The sequence below is a fragment of the Anopheles arabiensis genome, chromosome 3, assembly GCF_016920715.1.
Source record: "Anopheles arabiensis isolate DONGOLA chromosome 3, AaraD3, whole genome shotgun sequence".
Lineage (NCBI taxonomy): Eukaryota > Metazoa > Arthropoda > Insecta > Diptera > Culicidae > Anopheles > Anopheles arabiensis.
Window position 1 is genome coordinate 36,389,582 of NC_053518.1, and position 23,550 is coordinate 36,413,131.

Here is a 23,550-nt window from a genome sequence, read left to right on the forward strand (position 1 = left end):
AGAGACACCGCGCGACAGCAAGTGCGAGTGATAGAAAAGGAGAGAGTGCGTGTTAGTGTTTTCGCCTACTAGAGCGGAGAGCGCGTCGGGGTCTGTCCACTGTACAGTGCACACGCTGAATGCAATCGTGTATGGTGCGCCTGCCCGTCCGGTGCGGAAACAAACAGAGAGGACAGCTCCTTCTTCTTTTTATATCCCCGCGTGAATCGATCTCACAGGCTGCAGGTGTGCAAGTGCATTTGCAACACTGCAACGGTGGTGCATATTGAGCTGGAATATAAACAACAAAGAGAGAGTGTGTGAGAGAGCAAAAGCGATCCAATCCTGTAGGATTTGTTGTTCTTCTTTGTCGGGGGAGAAGAAAATAGTTCCTAAAAAACACACACACAAACGCACGGGGCTCCATTCCATTCTCAGTAGGCTGGTGTTTTGTTTTTGGTTCGCTTCTCAGAGATCCATTCTTCGCTACGGCCAAGCGAGTGCATTTGTTTGGCTATCACAGCTGGTCAAAGAAAAGTGCGAACAGGAAGTGAAAATAACTGGCCCTAATCAAGGTTTTCTAAAACTCAGCGAAAAGCGCCCCAAAACAGTGAACGTCCTTGAAGCGCCACTCGGTCTCTGTGTGTTTGTCTGTTTGTGCCTGTTTCCGGCTGTGACACCAGTGAAGGTGAGAAGGCGAACAAAACAGTGAAGGCATTGCCGAGTACCCAAACAGCAGTAGCAGCAACAATAAACAGGAAGTGTTCTAGCTGGTGGTTTTCTTCCATTGCCCTCCGGAACTTGTTGAAGTAGTGTTCGGGCCTTTGAATCAGCTGAATAGATTAGAACATAGACGCCAGTGCAGCGAGATATGGCGCCGATTGCGACCACAAATGAGCCGAAAATGGCACAAGGCGGCGAGGAAACTCTCACGCGCCACGCGGATGCAAATCAGCGCTACTACCCGTCGTCCACCAACCGTAAGTTGACCTGACCTGCCTTCCAGCCCTATCTGGCCCTGGTCTGTCCAACCCCCCCATCGCATAAACGCATAACACTGCATGTAACACTCCTAACTATCCTTGAGATTGCTTTATTTTTAGAAAAGTGGTCTCCTATGATCCAACGAAACTGACCCGTGCTTTTGCAACACGTGAGCAAGATTTGTCATGAGTTTGTGTCACATGAAAGAAGGATTTTTACATATGGTATGGACATTCTTGAAAATGATGCAAATGATGAAACAAATGAAACGGACTTTCGAAGGGTTTCGCTGCGCACACTTTTGCTAACACTTTGGTCCGGTTTGTTTGAAAATTCTCATCAACATTAATTTCAGCCGGAGATTAGATTATTCTGGGCCTTGATTGGGTTGACGTACGCAAGAGCAGGGGCAGCAAGTGTTACATGAGTCTTTGGCTGTTTGTTTGCCTAGTGGCAAGGAAACTTTCCACTGTTATTGTAGGGTTTTCACCGTAAATAGCAAACGAGTAAATGAGGCCCGGGACGCATTTAATTCCTGTTGCAGTACTAAGAAGCTGTTACAAGCGATCCGGAAGATGCCTAGACCACAAAATGTCATGTTGTCTTGGATGTTTATGATCTCTCTGATCATGTTGTCAAAATGTCATGGCTGATTATGATCTCTCTTTTCACTAACACTAATAATGAGTACACCTTTACAATCCTTATCATTGCCATTTTTAGAAAAATTTTGGTGAGCCCGCCATCTAATTTATCATACAATCAAATGCACTTAATACTTCTTAAACACAATGTGGGCTAAATTACAATGACTACGAACAATGTAATATATAGCAGGGCTTGGCAAAGTCCGGCTCGCGAGCTAAATCTATTTGGCCCGTGTGACCTTTTTTCCGGGATATTCTTAGATCAAAAACTTTAGAATGTTACGAGTCTAATTTAATTGTAGACATTTTTCTATTTAATTTTTTACATGCTTTTGAGCAATAAGTTGCATTTTTCCCATTATCTTGCCAATTTACTCCGTGAGTGCTTGCTTTTCATTTATAACATCCTTTTAAAAGGAAGCTGGAGTGCACTATTACGCAATACAAATTTCATGGCCAATTCCTGGATGATCTGGACATCTTGTAGACTGTACTGTTCCAGAACATTTTTATTGTCCTCGACCAGTGTTAATATTCACCCGTCCAAGTTTTACAATTATTGAGGAAAGCAAATTTACGTTTTATACTACGAAAAAGCAAAAAAAAAAACATGTATTTTGTATTTTTGTAAATAACGCTCAACAAGCTCTCCATTCCCAAATTACCCAAATTATTCCCAGCTTTACATCAACATCAATAACACTGTTGCCAAACAATAAAGGCGAAAAAAGTCCTATACGTCACTTGATTAAAAAAGCCAAAAAACTGTTTTTTTTCCACCAAACATTGGACTGTTATCTAAAAATGAGTATAAGTGTAAAATGAATGTTTTCGCCCTGAAAACTGGCCCACAGGGAACTGAATTTCTTCTATTCGTTCCGTTGCTTGAAAAATTTGCCGTCCTCTGAAGCAGTGAAGTTTGCATTACAGGGTTTTTTCCAGGAGTTCTCATAGCTGTGGGACACTTTATTGACTGTTTCTTTCGTGAAATGAGCTTAATGTAATGGGAATTTGACGCTATAGCACTCTTGTTGAACAAATCCAACAGGAATTAGATAGAGTCCAATTTTCATCATATGAAGATGAATACCCATAAGAAAGATCCAAGGAAGTGTTCCATTTGGAGTGTTTTATCAGACGATTTCGTGCAAATTATGTTTGCGGTTCCAATCTAAAGTGCTCAAGTAGTTTACGACGTCACTGACAGCGTTAAAACCATGTAAAAACCACATTCAGGTGACGTAAAGCATCTCAATTTGCCTATCTTAACCAGTATTATCAAGTTTTCTGACTGACCTAATTAGGGGTGGAAATACCTGATCTCAGGAGGGCATCGGTCATTGGTAGAACAATGTGTTGTTTACGTAGTTTCCGGTTTTACGATCGTAGGTTAATGGGTTTTTTTTTACTACGATATAATCTCAAGACAATGAATTAAGTTTTTTTTCCGGTTTTCTTACGTAGCAGATTCTAAGTTGGTATGTGTATCCCATTTACTGTCTATTATCAAGTACAAAAACATACACATACTCAACAATAAATCAACCACAAGCAACCAGGTCATTGTTGGCATATGAAGCCTTTACTCCTCCCATCCCAATTAATCTTGATTGTTTGCGGTACACTAAATTGTCTTATCAGCGAAAAATCGTTCGCCAGATAGTCCCGCCACCTTTCCCCCTGATGGGGCTACTAATTTATGGACTTGCTTTTCAATGCCAACTCGCGCGCGTGTGTACCCTTCTGGAATCGAACGCGATCCGTAGAATGTTCGAGCTGGATACGGATGAGCTTCCAAACATTTGGGTCAGTGCAGAACCACCACAGTCCGAGGTGCCCGAACGTCCTGGCTGGATCCGACCCGGTTGGCATAACACTTTAATCGACCGAAATTGAAACTCATCGTACCGGGAGGTCATTTTAATCAAGCGGGCCTGGCAGTCGGCCGCATCTTCTTACATCTTGAGCCGATCCCATTTCGGTCGCCAACCAGTCTCGGCTCACACACTCCAAGGAGTGGAGTAAGAGCAGTGTCCGTTTGTTATGGCGAGAGCATGCAAACTCTAATATGAGAACAACAATTTGATGCCCGCCGAAAGCGTTTCTTTGGGACAGTTTTTTCACCTTTTGTCACCAAAAATATGTTTTCCGTGTTATGCCTTTAACCACGCGCACACTTTTACGTCACGATTATTGGGGGCCACTCCTTCTTTTGTGTCGTGTATTGTTTGAGCTTTGAACCACCGCAGATATGCAACCTCGCAAAAGATGTACGTCAGAGAAGGGAAAGTTAAAAAATAACAATATTTCACACCTTCCCTGTGTCTTGCTACTCGCTCAAGTTGCACTCATTTGCTAAATATAAATTAATTTGTTTGCTTACGCTCTTCCAACACACACCACACCAAGCACGGGGTGTGTTTAATCAAATGCCGTGTTTGTTTTGTCGCAGTGACTTTGAGCATTCTTTTTGAAAAAAAAAGAAATAATTTTGGGTACTTTATCACAGCACAAAAGTAACTTGATCTAAATGGGTAGCTTACGCGATCGCACTAATTGTTGATGGGAGGAGGGTTTTTCGACAAACCATCCCTTCTCGCGCACGCAACAAGAAACTCGGGGAGTAAACAAACACGTTTATCGTTCGTTTGACAACATCGTCCCATGAGTAAACCAGCAGCCCCCAGCAGCTCCGCTCAGGGGGAAATTTGTCGTTGATAATCAAACCGGTATCCCTAGGGGGCTTGCTCTCGACAACACAATTCGTTGATGGGCGAATGAAAATGGACGCGATCGCTGTTGCTAATTGCATTATGAAATTAATACGATCACTTGATCGGCTGAGTCTTGCAAAGTGCAACGGCATCACACAGCGGTAGGTGTCGTTGAACAGGCATTTGGGTTATTGTAAATAAAAGTGTTTGTGGCTGAAAAATGCTGGTTAAAATTGAAATTAAATTGAACAACTAAAATCACTATTTAAACATTTTTTTAAATATCGCTATACAAATATTAAAAATAGATAAAAATGTATTGCAAGCCACACCAAACATCGATCGTCGTGCTACCCTTATTAAGGGTTAACCATTCGGCCATTCCTTTTTTGCGAATGGTGGTGGGTTGTGTTTAGCTTAGCAACAATGTTGTTGCCGTTGCCTGCTGGAGGGAAAAACAAACCGCAATCGCGCTCCACATGACAACACAGTTGAATAACTTTTATCACACCGCTCGCTCGGCAGGATGATAACGGGTTGTTGTGGTTTGGAAACACCTGGCTCTGTTTTCGCAACACCCCCTCCTGGGGCACAAGGGGGCTCGTCTCGATCGCCTAGAACTTTATGCAACGGTAATCAATCACAACCCGCGTTTGCCTTGCTACTTAGTGATGGAAGGTGGATTGTTTTCGCCTTGACGCGTTCTAGAAGAGACAGACGCTGCTGGTCTCAGTCGCTGAAGTTACGCGGGTTGTTTTTTTAGCTTTCGCTTCTACTCAAACAGAAATTAAAGCGTGACAAGCGACTGATGCGAAGGTGATAATTACATCATCTGGATAGCGTGTGCACTTGGTTTAGGTTGATGGATCGTGATTGTATAATTGGGAAGTAAGGGCAACAAATAGTCATTAATAAGTTAATAAATAAATAAATAAATAAATTAACATCAAAGGAAAGTTCTAAATAAGGAAATAACAATATATTGAATACGCTCGATAATTTATCCCTCTGTGAGTTTGTGTGTTTGTAAGTTACACAGGCAAAATTGATAAATTTGAAATAAAAAATCCTCAAACGAAGGATATAATATAAATTAATAAAATCAATGAAGTTAAAAAAGTTTTTACCATACCTAAACCTTTAACAGAATATATAACAAGAGACAAGAGCATGCAAATCTTCTTGCATTCGCACCTAATCACCTGCCATCCGCCTTTATCCGTCAACCAGATCTGGTCGTATGTAAACAAAGTTTTCCTATTGCAATCTGAACCGATCGGTCAACGCTGTCAGGGTGAGACCTTTTTTAATGGTTGTCATTTCTGCCCTGTCGCTATTTGTACAGTGAATGTAATCAAAGGCTTCAAAAGCACGTGTTGCAGGCATACGTCCTACCTCCGGAAAGCTCCAGGGCTAGATGTACCGTAGATAAGCAAGCGTGGAAGTGTTGAAAGTAAGCAAATAAAGACACTGTACACCCAACACACAGAAGAGAGTTCGTATGGAACCAGAACTTAAATTCCGAACGAAACATGGTTTCAATTTCCAAACTTTGCTCTACTTGAGCTTTGTAAACAATGTCCCAAACACGCTCCACCAATTGCCCTCTGGAACAGAACGGATCTGGGCACGCTTTCCCGATCGCCACGAGCCTTCCCTTCACGAGGAAGTTGTGCGCCATAGTAAACCATCAGCCGGTTGAACTTTGGAACCGAGAGCGAGAACTTGGGTGTGTGTGCGCGCGCGCGGGCCACACTCCCCGGGGTACAGCATCCGCGAGCTTGTGATGGAGACGGAGATGGCGGGGTCAGCTGATTAAATAAACATTACTCTCGGGTGCATATTGGACACGCTCGGCGCTGCTCGGTCGTTGGAGGGTGTGCTTGCCGGTGCAGTTGTGTGTCTGTCTGGAGTTCAATAGATGGACTTTGGCTACGGTTTGGTTGTGAGGAGGGAGGGGAGTGTTGTTCACGACGCAAAGGCTTACAGTGATCGCGATATGTTCTACCGAGTTATGATAGATATCAGGGAGAACTTGTTTTGCCTGCCTTCGCATTTTTTTGTGTTGTAAGAGCAGTTTGTTCAATTTCATAAATGCTTCAAAAGTGTTGCTAAAGGTCAGGTTTAAAAAACTATAATTTGTATAATTCAAGGCTTTAATTGAAATTTACATTTTAATTCAAATGAATTTACAATTCATCATCGCCTTCAATTTGTCAATATGTCAATATAAGATTTGTTTTTTGAAGTTTTTTTGTTTTTTTTTTTTTTACGATGCGTCGAATTTTATGTCTTAAAGCGTTTTTTTTTCTACTACAAAAGTGTCTGTATCTTTACAAATGTAATAAACTCCATGAAACTCATAGGATATGTTGCACATTAAATATGTTTTGTAATGAAAAATAGAAACTGCCTTGGTAGTATGTAAAAAAGTGAAAACTTTTATGACTATTTGATAAGATTCGATTAATTAGGTTTCTATATAGATTGACCGTTCTGTTTGCAATACAACAAGTGGTGCTTCAAGTGTATTACAATAAGTACGTTAAGTCATGTTTGATAGTTGGATAATCGATAATTCATCATATACAACTGATATTCTGCGAAGTGATGAAGGAGGAAGAGTCATTTAATCTTACTTTTTGTTCACAAATGCGTAATTTCTTAACAATTAAAAATAAATAGCCTAACCATTAGTCGCTTAAGTTCTTCTGTTCTTTGTTCTATAAAAGATTTTCTTCTTCACGTGGAGGGAGCAAATATTAATAGCTTTGTAGGTACCAGCACGTTTAGCGAATCGAATTTCGCTTAAATTCAATTTAATATTCTCTCTTATGGAAGTCGTTTTATGCTTGATGTTCGGGACCTTGTTCCTACTCTATATTTGAAGAGTCTCGTTTATCTAGGTTATCTTGGTTTTGCGTTGTTTGATGTTCAATGGTTGATCATGTAAGATTAGTTTGTTTATTTATATTGAACTCTTTTTCTTTATCCTCGCTTTTTATGATATATTTTTTGAAATATGAAATTTCAGGTATGATATGAGTTATTAACCATGTGTAATATAATTGTTATTATTATTAAAGTTAAATATGTAATATTAAAATACCCTCTAGAACTTATCGCAAATGATCCAATAATTGAGGCATTGGTTCTGAAATCGTCGAACGTTTTGACTGGCATCACGCGACTCATTTTTATCCAAACAAACTGTACTGTGCGCCAACTTATGTAATTGTTCGGTGCTTAAGGATTTTTTTGCTAGAATCAAGTTATAGGCCACTTCTTTCGACCAAAATTATTATTTTTAAAATAAATCTTATTAATAGAAAATCGTACCTTATTTATAAGTTAAAGTAATAAAATTTCTCAATATTGTCGTTTGCTAATTAGCTGCCGCTGCTCAAACGTGCATTCTGTGGTTGTTGTTTCGTATCTGTTTTATTTATTTATTCATTATCTCAAATTGATTTATTCAATAATTGGTTTTGGAAACTATTAAAGAAATAAAAAAAAACACACACAAGGACATCATCACCTACTTCACTCGTCCCTCTCGGTTACCCTCCCGGGGGAGGCAGACTGTCCCGTATCATAAATTATACAATGTACAAACCTAATCTTATGTGCGTACCAAGATTATACACCACGGATTCTGATGGAAAATCCCTCGCCCTGCACAGTGGACACAGGGCAGGGATTCGGCAAGGAAGACTCCGGTTTGGCTAGCACTAGCCAACCGTGCTGTGGTGGTGGTGTGGGTGTGTTTTACTTTCCCGACAGGGCGCGGGAAGGAAAAATTCTTGTGTTTTATAAAAAAAACCGTAACGTGTAACGTTATCATATCACTGTGGCGCTTCCACTATACACCCAAAGTGTGCACACCCGGTGCAGGGGGGAAGCATACTCGCTCTACGTACACGGAAGCACACGTTCGTATGAAAAGCACCATTTGGTTTTGTTGGCTGCAGAAGAATCGTGTTGGTTGCTCTTATGCGTCTTCTTCTATAGCTAGTTCACAATCGGATTCTACGCTAATAAACGCCCCGTGTGTTGGTGGTTACTCCTGAAGCAAAAAGGGTGTAACCCTTCTCTCGGTCGTCGGTCTATTGCAGTATTTTGTCTATTCCTTCGTCTGTCAGCGCGAACAGAAGTACACTGTGTATGTGGCTTTAATTATGTTTCTTTTTCCCATCAAAACTGGCACATGATTGTTGTCTTTCTGCTGCTTCTTCCGATAAGCTATCCCTCAAAAAGGGTGTTCCTGTGGTGTGTTTTGCTTACATCACTATCAAATCGCACCATGCTTTTGCATACTGCTACAACTTGTTTCTGAAATATCGCCTGATGGATGTGTATGTGTCTGCGTGTACAAATATTTGTATTTTGCTAACGAGCGGGGGGTTTATGTTATTCAAATTTCGACATCTACGCCTGGTCTGCTCTACCCTCTCTAACAGCATTAAAAAATGGGGCCTTTTGCTGATGGGATGGAGTTAGCATTCGGGCATTAGTGGTTTAGTTAGGATAGCGATAGAAGATTGGATTGTACGGTCTCTTGGAGAAACGCTCCGGCTGAACGTCGGCCCGCAGTATCACCACACCCGATGGGTTCACCTTCACCTTAATCTTGGTCTGGGGGCTCAGCACTCCGTAGTCGACTTCCTCGTACAGGTCCTACAATACAGGTGGTACGAAGCATTTGTTAGCGTCATGCGTGATTTGGATAGGCGCGATAGGCGATTTGTCTCTTACCTCAACCCTGTAGCCCGTGGGCGAAATGAGGCCCAGCTCGCGCAGGGTCACGGCCACATCCGACGGGGTGCCGTCCGTTCGCCGGTTGACGAAGGCGATCGCGTACGAGTAGTACGTTTGGTAGATCGGTGTGATCGGCCGGGACCAGATCTCGATGCCCTTGTGCTGCAAAAGCGAGATGGATATTGTAGCATGGGTTCGGTTTTACTACGAAGCAGTCGTTGGTATGCTTAGCCCCATTCCCCCCTTATACCTTATAGATTCTTCGCCCCTGGATGCCGAGCGGATCTTGATCGACCGCAATAATTTTGCGGTTCTGCAGAATCGCCTTAAACTCGGGCCGAATCGTGCGCAGATCAACGGACATCATCAGCGGTGCAGCCATAATCGCCCAAAGCGCCATCTGTGTTTTGGACTGTTCGTAGCTGAGTCCGAAGTTGCCGATGATCAACTGTAGTGACAGAAAGGAAAGAGAAGTTAGTACAGCTTGAGCATTAGCGGCACTGGTGAGTTGTCTGTTGTCATTACCATGTCCGGATCGTTCCAATGCCCTGGACCAGCGTTCGGGATGATGGCATCCTGATTGTTGCCGTAGTAATCGATGATGCTCTCCAACGAGGCCCACGAGTCCTGGATGTCGTCATAGTTGCGCCACAGATTGCAGTGCTGAATGATGGACGAGTAGTTGGGCTGTGACGGAGGATGGAGGAGGAGAGATACACAGAGAATTAGATACTTGTTTCACCTTCTACGTCTTCAACTCCCGCATCGTTCAACCCACATTCATGCCGGCGTAGATCTGATACACTGGCCAGCTGCAGGAGTAGATCATCGGGCGCCCGGTGGCATTCAGATTGCGGCCAAACTCCGGATACCCATGGTCCATGTCGATCGGCAGCGAGTAGCACCCATCCAGCTTGACGTAGTCCACGTCCCAGGAAGCGAACTGGGCGGCATCGTTCGCCGAGAAGCCCAGAATGCCCGGATAGCCGGCACACGTGTAGTTGCCGTAGTCTTCGTAGATGCCGAATTTAAGGCCCTTGGCGTGGACGTAATTGGCCAGCGCCTTCATGCCACTGGGGAAGCGACGCCGGTCGGCGACCAGCTCACCGCGCGGTCCACGCGACTTCTCCAGCCAGCAGTCGTCCACGTTGATGTACTCGTAGCCGACGGCGGCATATCCTTCGCTCACGACCAGGTCGGCCATCGTACGGAATAGGTGCTCACTGGAGGGGGAGAAGAAAAATAGGAAGTATTTAGCATATGTATTAGCTATTACATATAATCAGTAAAGTGGAACAAAACATGATAATGTATTCAGACATCAGATGAGCGAGACATTGTAATCTATTTCACAATCTCTTATGCCCCTAAGGAGGAGGCTCGAAATAGGCCACCTAACCTTTTAATGTCCACCGAGAGAAGGCCTTCCGCCTTGTCTTGCTAATGCTGTCGATTCGTCGGCTCCTTTTCCTATGTGACATTGTACGGCCGTAAAGTCACGCTAAAGTCAAGCCCTCCCACCGCATGCAAAATGTGATCGCGGTTGCGCGTTGCGGCTTCTATAGGCGCACAACATATGGATGGGTTCGTGTGGCACCAGAATCTTCTAACGATTTCTAAACCCGCCCACGGCAAGCGCTCTGGCACGCTTGAGCGCAAGAACGTAAGTCGTTCGTGATTTCCTGGATTCGCGTCCGTTGAATCCCTCTAGGGCAAACGCTGCGCAATGCTATAGGTCAACGCAATTCTTTGCTGTACGCTGTTAAAGTGACCGATTGCTTTCCGAGTGTAGAGTGTATGGAGGATGCAAAACTCAAGATACAACGAGACAAAGTACATTGGGTGATCTTCTAAGGCAACGAAGAATTGATGACCCAGTTTTAATTTAAATGACTTGAGTGCACACAGCACATTGCGTTCCCGGCCTATTCAGTGCCTGTAGATGACACGAACTTCAAAGAGGACATGATTCTACAAGGGGCTGCTCCCCTCCCTCTCTCTCGCGCTCTCTCTGTTGGAGATTATGGAGGATTAGCAGAAGCACGGTGCGGTGGATTAAACGTATCGCTCGACAAGAAGCGTTTGATCGATCGACACACCACGATAGCACTTAATGCCTTTGGTGATGATCTACACGCGAGAAGTACCCATCATCCCACTTTTGCGCTGTGGATGAGTAGTGCTTAGCTCGAGAGAGAGAGAGAGAAGGGAGGCGATATTGTTATATTCAATTTATCTTCGGCACTGCGCGGGTCGTGTAGGTCGTTATCGGGATGGCCTTTCTAGGGATTGGTCGATCAGGTCTCGCAAAACAATCAATTCAATCGATCGCCGTAGTGTGTCTCTCTAAGTAATGGAGCTTATTGGGCTTTCAACCCCTGGTGTCGCCACCTCGGATGGGATTATGATGAAATGATGAGCAAAAAAAAACATGGATAAAGTGTGTTTGTCCTTGTTCAAGGAGATTTTACATGTTTTTTTTCTCCCCGTCTTCATCGCATACGAACGTGCCCAACTGATGAAAGGTGGATTATGGTTGCGAGATGCTTGAGGAAGATCTTTTTTTGGGATGGGTTATCCATTTTTTGGGTCTCTTTTTCCCAGCTCATTTAAAATACCCTTCGGCGATGGGAGCGTGATTTAGCAGGGGGAGCTTTGGGTTATAGTTTTAGGCACCGAAAAAAAACACACTTTGCTGTAGGGGATAGGTTTTTAATTTGTACGGCGCAAAAACAAATTAAAACTGGACGATCACAAATTAGTAGAAATGTGTTTGAATATACATCCCTCGACCCCGTTGTTTTTTTTTGGTTTACTTTTGCTTGTTAACTGAATTTTATTGATCAGCTATTGATTTATGGTTGACACTCGGAGGCCAAGGTCTTCAGTTTTATGATCCCTTGCTTAACGCTAAGGTTGCTTTCAGTTCCGACAAATTGGAATATCCGAAAGCAATCATATATTGGATGTTCTTATAGTGTGCTTCTATAGGCTGATGTAGTCGATACACAAAAGAGACAGAAAATGAAACAGTCATCGACTATGACTCATGTTTTCTCCTCTTGCTGCCAATGTTGGTCAAGCAGCAATTGTAAATGTTCTGTCAACAAGTCGCTTCCTTGCTTGCCAAAGTTTGCGATCTTGATCTAATTTAAATGTGATGTTGGCTCAAGTGTACTTAAACCGCCCCTTAAACTCCGTGTTAAGCACTTTTTAACGGTCCTCCTGCGTGCTTGGGAACGTGTCTAGTGTTTTGTCAACCGCCACAACCCCTCTTGTTAAACTCTCTTCACATACTCTCAACACGCCATCGAGCGAGGAGGAAAGTTTGTTTGGTTTTATGCCCTCCTCACCACAAACTGCATACACGATCGAAAGAGCTGGCGCGTGCATAGATTCAGCTGATCGCACAACACTGCTCCAAAGCCACGAAAGATTGTGGATGCAGATTGTTGCATTCCCTGAAAGAGAGAGAGAGGAGGTTGCGTGTGTGTGTGCACGGAAACAAGGCGTCAGAAGAGCGGGTGATCGCGCATTTTGGCGATCAAAAGTTGTTAGATTTAATTGACACGCGAGTAGGACGCAAGCAACGGTAGGCAGCGTGGAGAAATGGGGCTTGATGGTCCGCGTGCAGCACACGCGCGCGGGAGTCCAATAATTATGCTCATTATGCAAATGAGGGACAATTTCCCAAAGTTTCGTCGCTTAATTCCATCACGACGGGATGTGTGTCGGGGCATGCGCCGCCACAGCATCCGATGAGCATCCCGGTGAATGTCCGAAGGAAGCAATTATCTTCCCTTGCGGAAGCCCACGCGGCCAATCAATCGGCTGGACGGGGACCGGACATATGCCCTATAAGACGACTGCGTAATCTGCCAACTCTCGCGACATCTCGAGAACGGTCGTACCCCAGAGTGTGTGTCGCTAGACGAACTCCATTACACAAAAGTCCGTTGCGAAAATGTCGTCCATCATTGAGCCGTGTTATGGAATTGGAAAGGACCCGATGGGAAGGGAATTTTCGCTCAGAATACGTCTTGTGCCCATGGGCTGGCGCGGGAACCAATCTTCTATGCTTCCAGCAACGCAGCCAACGCGACAAAATCCGGTGGAAACGTGACCAAGAAGGAGGCTGAACGATCCCCAGCGCGCGCGTTACCTCTCACGATCCAATCTCGATCGATGGCAGTAGAATGCGCGTTGGTAACTAAATTGCTGCATAAGTAGCATTGTCGTGTGTGCGCGTGTTTTGCTTCTTCAAATTCTCATCAACCTCTCTCCGGCGCCGGCAGTCGTCATTGAAAAGAAGCAGTGCGCATGGGCCAAAGAGGTAATGCTCCTCAAATCGTATAATAATAATTACTTATTGCTTAACAGGCAGCATGCATGCAGACAGAGGGTGAAAGAGAGCGAAAGCAAATGAATTTAAAGGGAATAGTAATTACCGACTGTTACGAAACGACGGTGCAGTTGCTGTAGATTTCCTCCAGAGGGAGCCACTATACAGTGTAGCCCAGTTATTAGTGAGCTTTGTTGTAGTTTCAAGCACTGTCTTGCGGAGCCGACTACTCTGCCAGTTATGATCGGACATTGTATCATAAAAAATCATAAAAATGTTACACACTTAAAAGAGAAGTATAAAATCTTCTCTTTGTCTGCTCTTAACGTTCGTCTGATATAAAATTCACTCTTGCTCCTACTGGCACCTATTGCGATCATCAATTTCGGTGCTTTTGTGGCATGCTGTTGGCTTCATGCACGCTTTTTGGCTTGACAGTTGAGTGATTTTTATGAATGTTGCTAGATTTTGGACCCCACCGGCGCATGTAATTCCAGCAACCAACCAATGCTCTAACTGTGCATCCCTCCGGATACATCGTTTTGTAATGCAAAACAAACTGGTAGACCCAGCCGTGTGTGTTGCCCAATCTTGTTGTTGTTGGGTCAGAATAATTGGACGCCGGACAGCTTTCGCAACTTTTGTGACACTCGAATCCGGCTTACGACACCACACACCGATGTGTGATGGAGGCATCATTTCGGTTTTGCCGGCGAGTGGTGTGGATCTGATTTATTGATCTGGACAAGAAGGAGGGCACACACACACACGCGCGCGTGCGTTGGACACGATTCTCATTCCTCATCCTCGTTCCAATGATCCGGGAAGAACGCTTGCGTGTGTCATGCTTTTCGACGCAACCGGAACGTATGCGCAAGAAGTTGTGTTACGTAACAGAGGTGGAAAAGGTCAAACGCTAGGAATGCACAAAACTGGTAATTGTAGAAAGGGGCGAGTAGTTCCTTCTAGCGAGCGAATGAAAGATCCTGGAGTCCACCACCACCCCCCTGCCCCAACAATGGGAATTTGTGTGTGTTAAAAAAAAAGATTTCTTTTCGGGATTTTCATTTGCTTCCAAAATCGTGCACGAAACATTAAGTGCTCGCAATTGCATATTCGCATCTTTTTTCTCGACCCCTTCACTTCTTGTGTAACAACAATCGATCAATAAAAATAAAATAAATCTACATTTGCCTGAGAGCGCCTGAGGGGGCTTACATTGACACAAACGTGTAAAGTCTGCCAACTGCAGGAAATCGGTTTAGAAGTTTGTAACCATAACACAAACACACACAAAGTCCAGAGGTAATTGTGGCGCTTCGTGGGACAGTGTTGCAGCAGGAGGAGGGCTCATAAAGCAATGCAAAATATGAAGCACCCGATGCGCTTGTCGTGACGCGTGTGGCCGTGCTAAATCCGGTAGGCAGTATCCACTCCCGGAATCAAACTGACCTTTGCTTGCAGCCAGGCTGTTGTTGTTGTCGTTGTTGCTGCCGGTTGTGGCAATAAGTCAGGCGAAAGGGAAGAGTTATCGAGCGGAAAATGATGGACCACCACACCACGCACTAGTTGCGCTTCTTTGGTAACCGGTAAAACTATCGATCGTAAGCTGTATGATCGGTTGCCTGCTTTTATCATAAATAATCCATTCCCAGCTGGATGTTGTGCGGGGGAAAACGATGAAAGATTGATAGCTATTTAATGTGATGGATGATCAGTAAATAAATATTACTCTGTTATTTATGCTTAAACGTTGTTTTGTTTGCTTTGGCAATTTCTGATGGATTTGTGGAGCTTTTTCTTGGATTGCAATAGCATCAACGGTTAGGCTTTAAATTAAAAACAAATGGATAAATTGAATTTAATGTAATGCAATCCACTACAATTGGGACACATTGGAGGAGCAAGCGCGCACACACTTTCACTTTTTTGCCCCCCAAAAAAACCAATGGACCCAATGAATTTTGTAGCATTAGTGAGCCAATACGCCGAACGCCATAAACTTTACGACTCGCAGGACCCTGAGAGGAACAGTGGTGGGCTATAAATCTTCGCTTATAACTGAGCAAACAGACAACGGCGTCTAAGATTGATCCAAAATTCATGGCCATGGATGTACGAAACAACATAAAAATTGCAACAATACTCTTGTTGCTAGACTGTTCAACACCTGGGTTGAAAAGCTCATCCTTTTGCCCGTGCATCAGGAATTTGGATCGTCGTAAAAAAATTGCCTTTAGCGTTATGGACTTTAAAAGAAACCCTTGTAGCTGTTGCTAAAGCACGAACGAAAGTCGTGGGCCTATCTTATCATCTTTTGCAAAATGTTTCGTCGCGTGATGTTGAGCTAATTTGAACCCAAGCTGTACAGGGTGTGCCCGGCCAATTTTTCGTGTAGCTGCTTTTAGCACTTATGTCTAGCACAAGATATCCTCCTATGTTACCTTTTTCATGTAAGAGCTTCGCGTGATGATTGTGTGTCAACACGTGCGGTGAAGCCTTTCGTAATTCCGATAGCACGTGACACTAGCGGCCATTTGAATTGGCACATCTTTGCCACTTAACAACAATATGGCTAAACTTAGGAACTGTGTTTAAAGTGAGGAAAATAGAAGACAGCAGCACACATACCTGATACAATTTTCCGGATCACCCTCGCAGTCCGTATTGCAGCGGAAGCGCTCCCACGACAGCCATCCCATCGGTGGCGTCCTGGCGAGTCCGTTTTCGAGACTGAAGATGCAAGCCGGCAGCACGCCAATGCACAGCACGGTGGCGAGCAGCATCGTGGCGCGCTTCATCGCTGTCCCTCCTTTACTTTTGCGCTGTGTTTGCATCGTGTGCTACGGGTTTTAATGTAGGATTGAACTGCAGACGGAGAATCTGTTCTGAAATGATACAAATGAAGGTAGAACAATTAATATTTGTGCTATTAGGAATTATTTTAATATTAAGAATATCAATATCATTTTATGTGTTGGTACAAAGGGCCATATTGCTGCTTGTTGCCATCGTTTGATCATTTAAATTAGCAAGTTGAATCTTTCTGTCTCTCAAATGAGTTATGAAACACTCTTAATACTTTTGTTACTAAAACATCGTTTCAAGCTATTTTTGACCTTCCTTGACAACATATTTTGCTTTCAGTAGAGAAATGCAATCTTACATGCTAATCTGAACGAGTATGCGACAAATCGGCGTTTGATTACATATTTTTCAGGCTGAAAACCTAAGCCGTATAGTTTGGCCTGTGGTTTTGTATGGAGTGATGACGTCATTTCAGTCGCCAACTGTCAAACTTCATACAAAAAAAAAAAACTGGCTAGAATCGTAAAACGCCCCATTTATGTTTATTCCTGTGAAATAAATTGCTACTTTTATGCCTTTACCAATGTTACAGTTCTGCTTTGAATGTCTTTTTTTCATTTCAATCCCCGTTATCGACTTTTTAGATTGTCCCGTTTTGGATTTGGACGATTATACAATAAACCTTTACGATCCGCACAGTCGCTCCAAGGGCAATGGATTTGCATAAGCAGTTCCGTTTCGGCGCAATATGCCATTGGATTTTTAATCCATTTCTTTATAGATCATTTGAAGCGTTCGTCTAGATTAAAAACTCAGCAATTATACAGTGTAATATTACAGGAAACAATTTCGTTCAACCAATTGTGCCGAATCTTACCTGGCTTGGTATATACCCATATGCATAACATGTAATAGGGCTTTCGGGGAGGTTTGGTTGTAAAATAAATCCAATTACTGAAGTAAGATGGAATCTAAACTTCATTTCAATTTGCGCGCTAATCATATTTCATCAAACACAGCACTGTGGCACGATGGTTGCACACCCGCGCCAGCCCCACCGTTCCACTTATAACCAAGAAAATCGTTCGGTCGAACAAACTCTGTAATGAGACGGAGGCCCGCGTGAAATGATAAACAATTTGCCGCGTACTTTAAGGCGCGTGGTGGTGCAATAAAATCCTGCCCATCTCTCTCTCTCTTTCTTTTTCACACTTTTTGCCATCTGGTTGGTGAAAATCCTTTCCAATCTCCCTGGTAGTAGGTGTCGAATATTAACGCTTGCCTCATTATGCTTCATTAGGCATTATGCAACCGTGTGTGATACGACCACCAGCCGCCACAAATGACCATTGCGCACAGTTCGTTGTAACCCTGTCGATACAGCACCCTCTGCATGATGATTGAGTGTGAGAAATTTCTTTTGGGAGTGTACGGTGGTGTGGCACACACAGGCCAGCTGGTTGGTTCCCTATGGACGACGGGCGACTTTTTGCACCAAAGCTGTCAGCATGCTCTGGGGGGGTACATACCGGATACATCAAAGCATATGCAGCATGATCAAGCGCACGAGTTGTTCACTGTCGGGCGCGTCCCAGGCGTCCCAGTAATGACGGTAATAATAAAACATTTCGCATTCTTTCTGTCATAAATCGTCTCCGGGGTGTAATACGACACCTACCTTTTCGACCTACCACCGAGAAGAGAACCGCGAAACCGCGTCATGATCGATCGATCGATGATTAACTTTGCTCTCCCCGGGTTACGATCTGCACACGATGATGAGGGCGGAGAAGGTATAATTTGAATACAATGCAAAAATAAAGTAGTTCCCCAATGGTGGTGTAGTGGTGGTCGGTCGTCAGCATCAATCATTTGGCTAACGCTCTCCCATTCGCTGTGGACAGTAAGATTTATTTCCTTGCTAGATCGATCTACTACTCTCAGCAAAAGGCGTTGTTCGGCTTTGATGTGCATGCTTTGTGGGTTGTTTTCCCCCTCTTCCCCTGGTAATATGCATTAAAGCCTGCTGGCTGTCACGAAAGTACACACACAGGACAGCTTATAATTTGATGTATGAGGCGCCCATTGCAATCAACCAAAAAGAGCTACTTTACAATGAGGATTAGCTACAAAAAGTGACACAATAACTAGAATTTAGCTGCACAATGAGGCTCATTTGTAGGTAATAATTTTAGATGATTGCGCCTATCCATTCGAGATATTTTTTAGCATTTTGGATGAGGTACTCGAACAGAAGTATTTGGAAAGTAAAGTTGGAAAGAATGGAGAACGTATAGCGGCGAATGTTTGGAATGTATTCATCAGCACAAAAGATAGTGTTCTGAATTCTTATGTTATTTCCGCTAATATGTAATTCTTATTATAATCAATGTTTATTTAGCTCCTCAACCAATATCACGATGCTTTGTGAACCAATTTAAATTAGACCTTAAGTTTAGAATAAGTGGCAATTAGAAGTAAAATGCCAAATGATCGATTTCTACGAAAAGTAATTTAAATACTCAATTGATAAATTTGACAAACCTTTTCCAATAAACTGTAATTCCTTTCAAATATGATTTCGCTCATCTGACTAAGGAAAAAGGACTTTAAAAGAGTGTAATTTGAATCCTTTTGGAAATTCAATTATTTATCATTTGACGCCTAAATCTTCATATTCTCTTTATATATTCAAAATCTGTTTCAGAGATAAGCTTTTTTGAAGGAGCATTTTTAGTTCACTTTAATAAACATTGCAAAACTAATTTCAACCCAAAAAAGAGCATATCAGCCAGCATTTATTCTTTTCATCATTTCAAGATGTCTGAAGATTTATTTACACTCCTCTAATTATCACCTTCAATGTTCTGCTAATTCCATGCATCTCCACAATGCTCAATGAAAGTCAATCATTAGAGAGTCACTCATCCTTGCACTTCGAACACTTCGTTTTGTCCTTCAGTTCCGACCAAACATCATCCACCAAACAGCCTGAGACTTGAACCGCCTGTTAGATCACATTTGTCCCTCCCCATCATTCCTTGTTCGTTTATCGTACATACTGTCCGTCACAATAAGCTACATTTGTCCACTTCTCTGACCAACGCCAACACTAATGATCTCTTTTTCGGTTTTCTCTTGTTTTTTTTTTGCAGGCAAAAATGGCATCAATGAAGGTGAGTCCTCACTCATCGCCACTCAAGCTGAGTCATACGGGTCGATCTCTACAGCTCGCCCCAGTTCTAGTCCGCACCGTAAACATGGGTGGACCTAATTCTTGACCATCTGTGAAGTTTCCAAAGCTTTGCATACGGGCATGCGCGTCGTCTTTCGGTTCAAGATCAACTCTCCCACAAGAGCATCGCCGGCTTGAGGGAGGTAATGTTTGTGCCCTCGGGCAAAATTACCGTTCCAATCTCGGGGGTTCAAAATCAGATCAAGAGGCCCCGAACCGCCCCGTAGCGCGCCGGATGGAAGACATCGCGTTACGCGCGAAGGTCAGCGCACCATCAAACGCAAGTGGAGATTGCCATTGAGGTGGTTGTTTGTGGAAAGGATGGCAATGATTAGAGGTGGACCTACACCGATACAGAATATCGATGGTACCTTGAACTTTTTCGAACGACTTGCGGCGGCGCCTTCATTAATGTATGTGTGTGTGTATCCAGCGAATAGGCATCAGTGAGTCCGCCGCTCGGACCATACGTCCCACCTTCACTCGTCGTTTGTCGTGGGAAATTGTGAAACAGTTAGATGTGGGGCGGGTTTGCACGGATGGTGGATGACTTTATGAGCCTCTAATAGCCTGAAATTATAACACTCTCATGCCCCGGCATGAAAAAAAGTACGCCAACGTACGGTACCGATGGCGTTGCAGCGATGGAGCACCACCATCTGGTGTGTGTGAGGGGGACGATCAGTAAATTGTCCGTACATCCAACACAGTACTACAGTTGATTATCGCGATCGGGTGAGATGTCTTTTGGCGCGCCGGCACGCCTCGTTTCGGGGATATGCGCAATCGACTGCGGTTGGATCTGGGAAGGCACGGACTGCGGCTACCGCAGACCGAGAGATACCTTCGCGATTGTGACATTTGGATCAATCCACCGGCGGTAGGGCCAGCTGACATTTTGGGCCCGGGGTTTTGGGAAGGGATCGAGCGTCGCACATAAATCATCGACCGGAGGGTTTCTCATAAAAGGAAGTACGCATTCGGATTTCACAGGGCGAGAGGTGGCAGCGGTTGGGCTGCAATTAAGATGCGACGCTGTGAGGTGCGTAAAATCACTGCACTTGAAGTCGATTAGTAGGGCCTCTGTGGGAAGGTGCAACTGGTGCAACAACAAAGTGAGGGGCGTTCGTGTGTTGCAAAACCCCCCCGTAAATGGTGACGAACGATTTGTTCGGAATCGGAATAATGATTATGATTTCATCGATGTGCCCCAGTGCTCCATATTTGAGCCTTTGAGTGGTGTACTGTTACAGCTTCTGGCCATGTTCTTTTATTAGGACATAATGCAACAAAGTTTCAGATGCTGTGTAATAAGATGATTAGAAAAAAAGCGTAAGACACCATGTGAAACTAATCGCAGCAAGAAGGGCAATTAGAACACAATTAGAGCCGAAACAGGGCCATTCAGAGCAAAATTCTGGCAGATCTTATCTGCTCCAACAAAGCACAAAGTTAGCTCAAGCGGGGGCAATTCTGCAATCTTGTCTCCATTGGCCTGGAAGTCTTCCGCAACAATCGCCACCACAAACGCTGTTCACACCCTGCAGAATAATGCGTACAAGCGTATTGACCGATGCCTTTAATTGCAGTAGAACAAGTAGAGCAGCGAGTCACAGGGGAGTTGCTTCACTGTAAAAAGGACCGTGAGATCATTTGATATCTAGCAGTGGAACGATTGCGCCCATCTTGTTCACACACACGCCGCTGGTGAGCATACAGGAAGGAACTACAATCGGGTGTACTGTACCACCAGTATGTGTGCACATAACTTCCACCTCCTTCATTGAAGCTCATTCGCTGGTGCTGAAGACATTAGGCCCCTCAACAGAGTGGCGCGCCCTCACATTAACATCGCTCTCGGCGGGCGCGAAGTTATGTTTTCTCTCTTATTCCAGTGCGGGGAGAAGGTGCATAAAATAGAGCCATTGTTATCGTGCCACCAATAACCACAGGGAGGGTGTGGTGGTGAAAGAATCGGGCTCGTTGGAAGCGTTGAGTAAGCCAAAGGCAAAGTGCAAACACCGAATTTCCCCCGGCATGCTTGCGGCAAGGCGCGCGATGCACTGCACAGGAAGTTGCGCATTGAGCGCTTGAGCGGTCGCGTAAACTGTTCGAGCAAAATGGTTGATGGATAACACCGGTCCTCCACCCCGCCATTTAAATATCGCTCCATTTGCGAATAATTCATATCGTTGGAACGATCCTTCCGAAAACATAAATGTGGCGTTCAAGCTCTTTAAAGCGGGTGAGCGAGACATGATGATGAATTTTGGAATCATTGTGTGCGTCCATTTGGATGGATTGTGTAGTGCGCACACACATTTACGACAGGGAAGCAATAAGGGGGCAAAAGGTTATGTTTCGGTTATGGATAACAATTTTCTGCAGCATGCTGTAAGGGGACTGTTATATTTGAATCAACGTCAGAGCCAAATGCCATTTGCAGGCACGTGTTGTAGCAATGTACCCTGCAAATGGTCAAAAATGGTGGGCAATATTTTTTAACACGATTACCACCACCGCACAAGACGGTGAGGCGTAATGTGGCTTCGGCGCAAAGTAATGGCCTGACAGTAATTAGCCTAATAAATAGGTGGGTTTGGTGTGCATAGGTTTGCGCCGTACGCGCCCCTGGCTGTCGGCTGGCGCACTGCTCACAAACATATAATTAGTATTGTTCCCACTCGCGCGCGCCGTACCAGGTGAGCATAAACGAGAGTAGCGGGAAAACGTCCAAACTGGAGCAATGCAATGTGTGGTCTTGTTTGGGGGCTAAAGGTGGTGTGCAGTAGGAGTAGTAGTTGAGGCCTTTGGCAAGAAAACGATCACACGAAAGCGTCATTTATGACGTTGTATGTTTAACCAAAAAATACAGATTTGAATGGGCATTACATTTGAATCTGCCTAGAGCGCTCCCTTACGGCAAACTGCTCAACTACTAAGAGCCATTTGTAAGTGGTGGAATGGTATACTAAGATCAATTTTTTTGTGTTTTTTCTCATCCCAGCAACAATAGAAAGTGTGTGTGTGTGTTTGCGCACTTTTCTGACGAATCGGAACCAAATTCACTTGCGTCTGAGTTGTTTTTTTCTCTCCTCCGGCGCAACCCGAAGATCGCTTCCAGTTCACACGAAACATTGCGCAACAACCGGCTCAACACATCCACCATCCACCACTCCTTCTCACCGGGTAGTTTTCCGTCTGAATGGCTTTTGTTTCTTTTTGGCCGGGATTGCGAGTTTGCAATTTTCCGATTTCGGATCAAGTTCAGCCACAGAGCGCGCGCTTTCGGACCACTAGGTTCTTGTGCTTCTGTTTGTTGACAACCTGCACGTGTACCGTAACCGTGGCATCACTTTTTCGATGGACACACACTTAGGTCAACGGTACGTTCGGCACGCGCGTTGACAGCCGGTTAGAGTTCGTTAGCGACTAGCCGGACGACCGGTGTATGCGCTTGCAAGGGCAAACGACACTTCTTCGCCTTTCTGGCATTTCCTCTTCTAATTGATTTGCGTTCGTTAGCGCTCTTAAGGGCGCTTTAGTTTGTTTCCTTTTGCGGTCGTTGACGGTAAAAGCGTTGACATTCAAAGTGGCAAAGGGCAGCTGAAGATGAGAGTTGACCAGTGTGTGATGGTGGTCTATATTCAGCACGCGGTGTTGTATGTACGAAGTTTGTGAGAACTTGGTACCATAACACGTTGTCCAAGGAAAGGAAGTGACCTTTTTTGTCGTTGAATTGAATAGAACTGAAGAACCAACCACGGCTTACATCTGGCTGGCTGGCTGGCTGGCTGGCCGGTCTAGTGTTTGGATTATTTAATTAGACCGCTCACAGCTTTAAATGTCAACCCCGAGGGGGTTGAGGAACAACGATCGTCGAACACATCATCGTAGTGGTTCGACATTAACATTCAGGCATGCATTTGCTGAAGGTTCAGTTCGTGCTACGGGGTGCTACAGTTTAACTCATTTGTTGCTACCCGTGAGAATCTCTCATCGCATCGCTTGTGCTGGTGTTTTGGTTTTATTGCAAATTTTTCGCCGCAAAATCTCACTTTTTGGGGGATGTTTTTAAATTGC

General features: G+C 44.2%; 2 protein-coding genes across 3 annotated transcripts in view; one reads left to right on the top strand and one right to left on the bottom strand.

Annotated features, from left to right (window-relative positions):
• Window positions 1-15: 15 nt before the first annotated feature.
• Window positions 16-23,550, top strand: part of LOC120900626 (6-phosphofructo-2-kinase/fructose-2,6-bisphosphatase-like) — a 71,738-nt gene continuing 48,203 nt past the window's right edge. Inside the window, exons 1-2 of the mRNA XM_040307893.1 lie at window positions 16-959; window positions 19,388-19,408. Of these exons, the coding sequence (XP_040163827.1) occupies window positions 851-959; window positions 19,388-19,408 (130 nt within the window). The 5' untranslated portion in view covers window positions 16-850. The remainder of the gene's footprint in view (window positions 960-19,387; window positions 19,409-23,550) is intronic.
• Window positions 7,742-23,550, bottom strand: part of LOC120900627 (alpha-N-acetylgalactosaminidase) — a 49,211-nt gene continuing 33,402 nt past the window's right edge. The window contains exons 2-7 of one of the 2 annotated variants that reach the window (XM_040307897.1): window positions 16,056-16,307; window positions 9,861-10,305; window positions 9,608-9,769; window positions 9,333-9,530; window positions 9,080-9,244; window positions 7,742-9,001 (exon numbers count right to left, since the gene is read on the bottom strand). In XM_040307897.1, the coding sequence (XP_040163831.1) occupies window positions 8,843-9,001; window positions 9,080-9,244; window positions 9,333-9,530; window positions 9,608-9,769; window positions 9,861-10,305; window positions 16,056-16,261 (1,335 nt within the window). In that variant the 5' untranslated portion in view covers window positions 16,262-16,307 and the 3' untranslated portion in view covers window positions 7,742-8,842. Of the gene's footprint in view, window positions 9,002-9,079; window positions 9,245-9,332; window positions 9,531-9,607; window positions 9,770-9,860; window positions 10,306-16,055; window positions 16,313-23,550 lie in introns of both variants that reach the window. The other variant, XM_040307896.1, reaches the window with a different exon arrangement.